We start from the raw sequence: 8,771 nt of genomic DNA, 5'->3' as shown, positions 1-8,771 counted from the left end.
TATTTAAAAATTGAAAATATAAATAGAAAAATGAGTTAAGATTTTCAATTATTTTTATAGAAAAATATAATGCACATAACATTTTTCAAACAACAAATAATCTCAAATTTGACTTTAACTCAATAAGTAACCACTTGGTTTGACACGGAAACCAAAAAATAAAACAATTTGATAACGAATAATAAGTAAAATAAAAACAATTGAAAATGGAAATAAAATAGGTTAGGCTCAAGTGTTACACCAAATTGTCATTTTCTTTAGGTTATGACCTAATTTACATTAAAGATTTGACCATAAAAAGGAGTGACCCACCATTGTGGGTTGTGACCACGGAGAAGCAGCTCCACAAAGGACTTCCCAGTGGGCAAGGGCAATGTGACTCTGCACCCAACTCTTCAACAAAATAATGATTGAATAAATAGAATTAAATGCAAAGAAAAAACAAACCGAGAAAGGAGATCGCAAAGACTTTGACTAAGAATTTGGTGTGATCCAACTCTACAATTTAACCTCAAGCAATGAATTGCAAAGTTTTTAACGGGCAAGAGTAGAAGTAGTCAATGATGAACTACTTGCAAATGTTGCTCCACCAGAACTTGATTCTTCCGATGAGTGCATTACTTCCTGCCTGATTCTAATGTTCCTTAGATCCTCAACAAAACCTGGTTTCGAAATCTGTACACATTCCATGTCCTTTTTGTTCTTCAACATGTCTACAACCTCTGGCATCCGCGGTCTAATCTTTGCAGTTTCTTGAACGCAAAGCAAACCCACCATGAGGAATCGTTTCGCCTCCTCCCCAGGATAGTTCATATCTAGCACTGGATCAACCATTTTTAATAGATCATTCTCTCCATATGCTGCCCAAGCCTAAAACACATACATGTTTAAAACGTTTTTAATTTTGTTCTAATATTTTAGATGAAGTTAATGTCTAGTGATAAATTTAAAACAGATCGAAAACGTCAGGACAAATTAAGTAATTTATCCTTTTTATAACATGACAAGTTATTTACGTTCCTAATCCTAATTATGTCCAAAGATGTGTAAATGGTGAAATGTTACAACTTTCATACCTTCTCTACTATGAAACGTTCCATGTCTTCATAAGCACCAACCACGGGTCTTCCACTAATAATTTCTAAGAGTAGCACTCCAAAGCTGTAAACATCTGATTTTCGCGACACTTGTCCGGAACTAGCATACTCTGGAGCAAGATAACCCCTGTGCCAAATGATTTGAGAGAAAACCCAAAAGGATCAAATATAGCTTTCCTAGTTTGTACATATATTCATCTTAATCAACATATATATATGAGTAGCACTCACAATGTCCCAGCAACTCGAGTGCTGATATAAGACTTGTCATCTCTTAGTAGCTTTGCGAGACCAAAATCCGAGACCTTTGGTGTGAAATCTCGATCAAGAAGGATGTTGCTTGATTTGATATCTCTATGCAGAATATGAGGCTTAAGTTCCTCATGAAGAAACGCAAGAACAGAGGCCACACCTATGGACACTTCCTTCCTTGCTTCCCAATTGAATCTCATCCTACTTTCCTCCGAACCTATAAATAATAATAATAACAATTTCAAGGCTTTCTTCGTTACAAGCTCTAATTCAATAAATTAGGTTAAAGTACCTAAGAAAGTGTGGTGAAGGTTGTTGTTCTCCATGTAATCATAGACTAGATATCTTTTTGCTCCTTCTACACAGCACCCTCTAAGAATCACCAAATTTTGGTGCTTGATATTTGCAAGCGTAGCCAATTCAGCCACAAACTCCCTCTCTCCTCGCATGGACTCCATCTCTATGGAAAGCACTTTCACTGCCACCAATGTCCCATCCCGGAGCCCCCCCTTCACAACAAACCAATCAATCCCCTAGATCCACCTCACACATAATTTCATGCCATTCCACGTGACATTAAATACACAAAAGTACATATAAAAGAGTACGATATAAACAAAATTCAAAATACATGTAAAATATTATGTCGTCAGTGGATTTGTAATTGGTTCGGAAGTATATTTTTGTTCATCAAAATAAATTTTATATATTTATTTTAATATTTATAAATTTTAGTGTGTACTTAAACTCTGGTATATTTTTGTCTATTTGTTCCATAACTAAAAGAGTGAGAGGTTTATAAGTTATAACCTTGTAGACAGAACCAAATCCTCCTTCTCCAATTTTGTGAGAGGGATGAAAACCACGGGTGGCTGATGCCAATTCCCTGTAAGTGAAGACCCGAAAGCTTTCATCACTCTCGTCTTCCTTATTCCGCTCTTCTTCTGTTTGGTGAACCACACAAATAAACCAACTATAATTGGATGAAATTCAGACGTGGAAATTAAAGAGAAGAGGAATAAAAGAACACATTAATAATCACGTGGTTAATTACAAAGTATACATAATGATAATAGTACCTTGTTTGGTTTCTTCTTTGACAGAGAAACAAGTAGAAAAACATGAATGAATAATCTTCATCTCGCCAGAGAAGTAGAACAACTTCCGAGGATCTCGGGTTTTGGTGTTAGATTATTGAAGATTTTAATTTGGAGAAAATAAGTGTTGTGAGAAGGAAACATGTTTGAAAGAGTAATATTGGTAACTAGAGTAGTCTCATTTTTTGTCCGTAATAAACTAATAATAGAAAAACAAGAAAGGAAACACGGCACTCTCTAATTATCGTATAGTGGTGGAACCTTAGCTGTCTGGAGCGTTGAGCATTCATACATACATCATTCATATTTCGTTGACCAACGGAGTTTTCCAGTTTCCACAGCTAAAATTTCCATTTTTCTAAGCAAACAATTAATGCTTGCTCGTTGCAACCAAACCTTGTTTTGGATGCTTCTTCCAAAACTATTCCTCTAGTACTGCGGATTTAAAATTAGACTTTTGCTGGACTCAAGTAACTTATATAAAAGAAATTTTGATTTTTTTTTAAAATATTGTTTTATATAATAAACATCTTAAAATCACTTTTTTTTTTTTATATCTTTCACTTTGAAAATACTTTAGGACATTCATTAGTTAAATTCTGAAAGTCAAACTAATATTAATATTAATGATATTGGATTAGGCATATGGATCATCTTTTCAATGGCGTATTATTATTATTATTATTATTTTAAGGACATATGTTAAGATTACAAATTTAAAAATTTTAGATTTAGCTAATATATATTCTAAAAGTACATGATAAGCTTACTACTAGTAAAAAAATTTAAATATTTTTATTTAACGAATACAAAATAAATATATTAAAAATTTAAATTTTTTATATTTTTAATGAAAATTATCTTATTTTGTAATATTAACATGTGTCCTTAAAGTATATGATTTTTTTTTTTATGGTTGGTAAGATTCTCGACCCGAACAAGAAGAAAATGTTAGCATTCCGTGCTAACAAAACGACAAACAGAAGTTCACAACAACTCAAATCCAAAAAATAACAAACAATCAAATATACAAATAACCCTAAACATAAATTACTAAAGATTCCTACACCCTTATTAGCCGCAATAGCTAAGTAAAACACTACAAAATATCAACTAAGCAATCTGATACCACCTATAAAAAATTTTACTATGTAAGATCTCTTCTTTTTACATGAGAGAAAAGTCCTTGAAAGATGTCACCTTTACTGCTTACGGTTCGCCATTATTCTCTTTCTTATTCTTGTTATGATGGAAATCTCATCTATCTTCTTAGTTTTAGCTAGTTCCTTTATGAGATATGCTACTTCTGTTTCATCATTGCTGCAGGTCAACTTTAATTGAGTTCCCACTCTCCAAGTTTTGATAGCTTCATCTTCAGACTCTACCTCTTCATTTTCGCTACTAAGGTCTCGCACAAAACTAGTCTCTTTTTTCTCTCTGGTGAGCACTCGTCTAACTTCTCTTTTTGCTGATTTCTCTTTTGCGGATCTCTTCCTATTTCTAGAGCTATTCGCCTTCGTTCTCTTATCCATCACATGTTTATTAGCCACGATATCTGCTCTCAATCTTCTTCTAGGTCTCTCTGATATGCACTTTCATTTTTCTCCATATCTGATTTTAGAACATATATCAAACTCTACTCTTTTTGACTTTGTTGTCATTACTTTATCCATTAAAGAAGCTTCTATTTATAATAGCTTCTTCAAAATTCGGTGGATATAGGAGACAAATATAGATTCATCATCGTCCACTATGTAACCACCCTACCCCATAAGACCTTAGATTTCTCATTTCTTATGACGTTCACCGACACGCATAGGTTTAGGTATATATATGACATAGGTAGTAAGTTAGAATTATAACCCATGGCGCTAAAACTTTTTAGCTTTTCCAAACAACAAGTTTTGTGTAATTAATTAATTACCGCTATAATCAAATTTTCTTTATTTTGTTAATTTATTAAGTTCACTGAATAATAAATTAGCAGAGGAACAACCCTAGATGCATCATCAATTAACAATTAGTACACGATCACAATTTCTATTCTTAACCCAAAATACTTTTGCCATAAGATAAATTCAATCAAAGCTTTAGTCATCCTTATGTAAAACCCTAAGATCAACTAAACCATTAGCTTACCTAACCCAATTATAGTTTAGCCATGATTAGAGACAACAATATTAGTTTTTCTTTTCTTTTGATTTCCACAGACAGCACCTCCTTCCCTCCCCCCAAAACCATGATTACACCTCATGGTCAACTAACCAACTAACCTAGTGAATGCTTAGTCACTGCTCTTAAACATATGTATTACTTCATCCCTCTCCTTGAGCCACGAAACACATATGAAACTTACACCTATCCCACCTTCACTCATTTAAACACTTACAAAGTATATCACCTAATTCAAAGAAGGAAAAAGAGAGAAGACCAATAGTGACCCAACAGAAGAACACGGCTAGCATGCAACCTTCTTCAACCCTTCAATTTTCATAGGAGTTTGAGGACATAACTCTCATCTTCCTGCATCAACCTTTGCTGACTTGGAACCCCTCATTAGGTAAGTTAGCTTCGATTCTTTCCCCTCTATTCAATTTGGTTTTTATCATCATCAAGTAGTCCAAGCTTGTTCTTCCTTCCAGTTTGTGAAGCTCAGGGGAATTTTTCTTAATTTTCCTGAACCACCGAACCATCTAGCTTGAGGAGGTGAGTATTTTATCTTTTCCTTTTTTGTGATCATAGGTTCGGCTTCAAGGCCAAAATGATGATGATAAATGAAATTAAATTATAATGCATTAGGTGTTGTAGCCGAGCAAGTGAACTTAAGAGTAAAGCCCCTCGATTTTCGATACCAACAAGTAAGGGGTAGGATAGTTAGATTGTTATTCTTGTGGTTGTGCCTATTATGAGAATTGATGGACTATCATATGCTTTTTTGATGTTGAATATAGCTCTAGTGTGTGTTTGAATGATGGTTAGAATATATGAATTGTTATGTTTGATATAATGCTGAAAAGTGGAAGTTTGATTATGATAAAGTACTTGAAATTGTGGAATTCATTGAATTTGAGTTCTTAGGCTGTGTTGGCTATGGAAGCATTTTTGAATAACTGAAGAAAGGTTAGAAGTATGATTTTGGAAAGGTTATAGGTTTAAGTATGGAATATGGTATGTAAGATTGCTGAAAAAGTCTAGACAAAATTTCTGCATAATTGACAGTAGAATAAATCCATTTCTGGGAGCATTCTAGGCCCTCCCTTTTTTGAATGAGACTGTTTTTTTATGAAACTTTAAAATGTTTTGAGCATCTCATAAAAAATTCAGAATTTATTGATGAGTGGTTTGGGAAAAATAAATTTTTAAAGATTGATGGTTTCTGCAGAAAATTATGTTTCTTTACTACACAAACACCAACTTCTAATCTACCTAATTTACATTTCTGATGAGTATTTGAGCTAGAACCAATGGCAATTCCAAGCTTTGTGTTCCCATAATCTTCAATTTAAATTTTGTATCAAAACTCTTTTTAACCAATTAGATATGTTGCAAAAAGTGTGAGTTGCTCGCTGGATTTTGAAAACAGAATTCTAAAAGGCAGAGCTGTGTTTCTAACCTCATAACTTTTTCATGTGGCATGGTAATGATCTGGAGCTTGATTTGTTGGAAAACTGAAAGAGTCTTGTTTAAGGTCATAAATTTTGAAATGATATGGGTAAAAATTAGATTTTTAGTGAATTTAATAAATTTACTTCCCCTATTGTTTTTTCTGCACTTTCTTAAAAACAATGACAGCATCTTTTTTAAAAGAGATAGTACAACTTAAACTATGACCAAATTACCTCAATACCAAGTTTTGGATTCTAAAACAGTAGCATTAGAATAACCAAGGAAGGTTTAAGGTTAATTGGTGATGCGGAGGTATGTGTAATTAGGTGGTGATGCAGAGGAATGTTTAATAATGTAGGTGATGTGGGGGTGTGTATATAATTGGTGATGTGGAGGCATAGTAAAGAAAAAGGAAAATGAGAAGTCACGTATGAAAGAGATAACTGAAACGGATAATAATTTATGAAAAGTGTATGTTGAATGGGCCTTGTGCCAAACTGCTATGCGAAAGTGCATGCCTAACTGATAGCCTGAGATTGCTAATGCGAGAATGTTTGCCTAACTGATAGCACTGTTTCTTACTGTGATGCACATTAGAATGTTATTATGATGAGGCCTAACTGACACGGGTAACCGTGATGCCAAGGTGTCTGACTGACACAGTAAGGAACCATATTCGGGGTTCACTCCGAGTAACGTCGAGTTGCGGATAGACAACCGACGCATGAGCTCATGGCCTGCACTAGGAACAGGCATGCATCATCTTATTTGCATATATGAACTTCTTGTGAATTATTTATTGCTATTTCCAAATTGTTTATACTATTTACTTGTTGTATGTATATTTGTGCCCTGTGTTTCTGTGCTTATTCTTCTTTTTGTTCTACGACAACTTAGAGACAAATATCTTAGATTCCCTTTTTACCTTGCTGAGAACTCTAGGTTCTCACCCTTCTTCTCTTTCTTTTTTCCCCTCCCTAGATGGGATCGGTAGAGGAGTCCATTGAGTTTCGGATTTGGTACATCGCCCTTGTTTCGATCCCAGCATGTCGTACGTGTTCACTCTAGATGAAGACCATTTCGGAGATTGACCTAGCTGACTTTTTACTCCTTTTGATGATTAGTAGTATTACTTTTTCCTCGCTTTTGTAGTACTTTTAGAGGGGTAGGACCTCTTAGTAGTTTGGTTCCATTTTAGGAAACCCGTATGAGGGTTAGGACTGACTTTCTCTTTTGTATCTGTATACATATATAACTTAGTGTAGTCTCTTTTAGTAAGGGAAACATATTCGGGGTTCACTCCGAGTAACATCGGGTTGCGGGTAGACAACCGACGCATGAGCTCATGGCCTGCACTAGGAACATGCATGCATAATCTTATTTGCACATATGAACTTCTTGTGAATTATTTATTGCTATTTCCTAAATTGTTTATACTATTTACTTGTTGTATGTGTATTTGTGCCCTGCGTTTCTGTACTTATTCTTCTTTTTGTTCCATGACAACTTAGAGACAAAGACCTTAGGTTCCCTTTTTACCTTGCTGAGAACTCTAGGTTTTCACCCTTCTTCTCTTTCTTTTTCCCCCTCCCTAGATGGGATCGGTAGAGGAGTCCGTTGAGTTTGGGGTTTGGTACATCACCCATGTTTCGATCCCGGCATGTCGTACGTGTTCACTCTAGCTGAAGATCATTTTGGAGATTGACCTAGCTGACTTTTTACTCCTTTTGATGATTAGTAGTATTACTTTCCCCTCGCTTTTGTAGTACTTTTAGAGGAGTAGGACCTCTTAGTAATTTGGTTCCAGTTTAGGAAACCCGTGTGAGGGTTGGGACTAACTTTCTCTTTTGTATCTGTATATATATAACTTGGTGTAGTACTCACCTTTTGATAGATGACATGAATCTCTAAGTTTAACTCGTATATAATTGTTGTATGATATTTTCTGTTACCATGTATTTATCTATGATATGGCTTTAAGTATTAACTTTGCGAGTAACTAAACGATTTTTTCTTGATAAATAAGTTAATTACGCTGAACCGATAAAGGCTTATATTAATATTTGTTTACAAAATTCGAGTCTAGAGTCAAGTAGGTCCTTACAACAAGTAACACCTAAATGATTGACATTGGTCATGACGTGTCAAAAGTTTGGGTGTTACACACTATATGAACTGAAGCATCCTGTTTCACTTCATTTTGGATCACTCCTTGGCTTAGACCACCAACCAAATCCATTTGGGTTTCTTGTATCACCTCATCCTAATATCTGTCATCCTCAAAATATTTAGTTGAGATAGAACTATCAACACTATTTCTAAGTTTTAATCTTGCATATCTAAAAAATTACCCCTTTCATTCTCCACGACTTTACTTCGAGACAAAACTATTAATATATCATCATCTGCACCCACCTTATAAATAATATTGTCTCCTTTTCTCCTCTTCACATGTTCGTTTTCTTCTTTCACTTGTTAGTCTGGCTATTCTGTATCTCCGCTTGATATTCACATGTCTTTCATAATCAAAATTATTCCTCCTTCTTCTAAACCTACCTCTCTCACTTTTGTCATCATCAATAAGAGAATCATCATTTTTTTTTTGGACAAAAATTTGATATTTTACTTTATTTATTTTTAATTGAAGTCTATTTTATATTATTGGTATCAATAAAATTTCCACCATGATACTTATCGAATTAAAGTTTGAAGCTTTAAT

The 8,771-nt window shown here is 34.3% G+C and overlaps 1 protein-coding gene across 4 annotated transcripts; it reads right to left on the bottom strand.

Annotated features, from left to right (window-relative positions):
* Positions 201 to 2,889, bottom strand: LOC107648631 (putative serine/threonine-protein kinase). 4 transcript variants are annotated; one of them, XM_021104407.1, is made up of 6 exons: positions 2,429 to 2,889; positions 2,160 to 2,322; positions 1,642 to 1,882; positions 1,329 to 1,566; positions 1,077 to 1,224; positions 201 to 870 (listed from the first exon to the last, which is right to left on the bottom strand). In XM_021104407.1, the coding sequence occupies exons 1-6, from the start codon at positions 2,470 to 2,472 to the stop codon at positions 535 to 537; spliced, it is 1,170 nt and encodes a 389-aa protein (XP_020960066.1). In that variant the 5' UTR covers positions 2,473 to 2,889; the 3' UTR covers positions 201 to 534. The 4 variants fall into 4 exon arrangements, with proteins under 4 accessions (XP_020960066.1, XP_020960067.1, XP_016207918.1 ...); XM_021104408.1 differs by having other exon boundaries at positions 1,642 to 1,858; positions 2,429 to 2,888; XM_016352432.2 differs by having other exon boundaries at positions 2,160 to 2,293; positions 2,429 to 2,887.

Source organism: Arachis ipaensis, chromosome B06, assembly GCF_000816755.2.
Source record: "Arachis ipaensis cultivar K30076 chromosome B06, Araip1.1, whole genome shotgun sequence".
Classification (NCBI taxonomy): Eukaryota; Viridiplantae; Streptophyta; class Magnoliopsida; order Fabales; family Fabaceae; genus Arachis; species Arachis ipaensis.
Note: the sequence above shows the minus strand (reverse complement) of the source record. Positions and strands in the feature narration are given on the sequence as shown.

What these genes read in the sequence shown, in the direction of transcription:
- LOC107648631 (XM_021104407.1), bottom strand. Translation starts at nt 2,472, where the DNA reads ATGTTTTTCTACTTGTTTCTCTGTCAAAGAAGAAACCAAACAAG. An exon ending in ACTCGAGTTGCTGGGACATT is followed by an intron (nt 1,225 to 1,328) that starts GTGAGTGCTACT and finishes CATTTGGCACAG; the next exon opens with GGGTTATCTTGCTCCAGAGT. An exon ending in AACGTTTCATAGTAGAGAAG is followed by an intron (nt 871 to 1,076) that starts GTATGAAAGTTG and finishes TATGTGTTTTAG; the next exon opens with GCTTGGGCAGCATATGGAGA.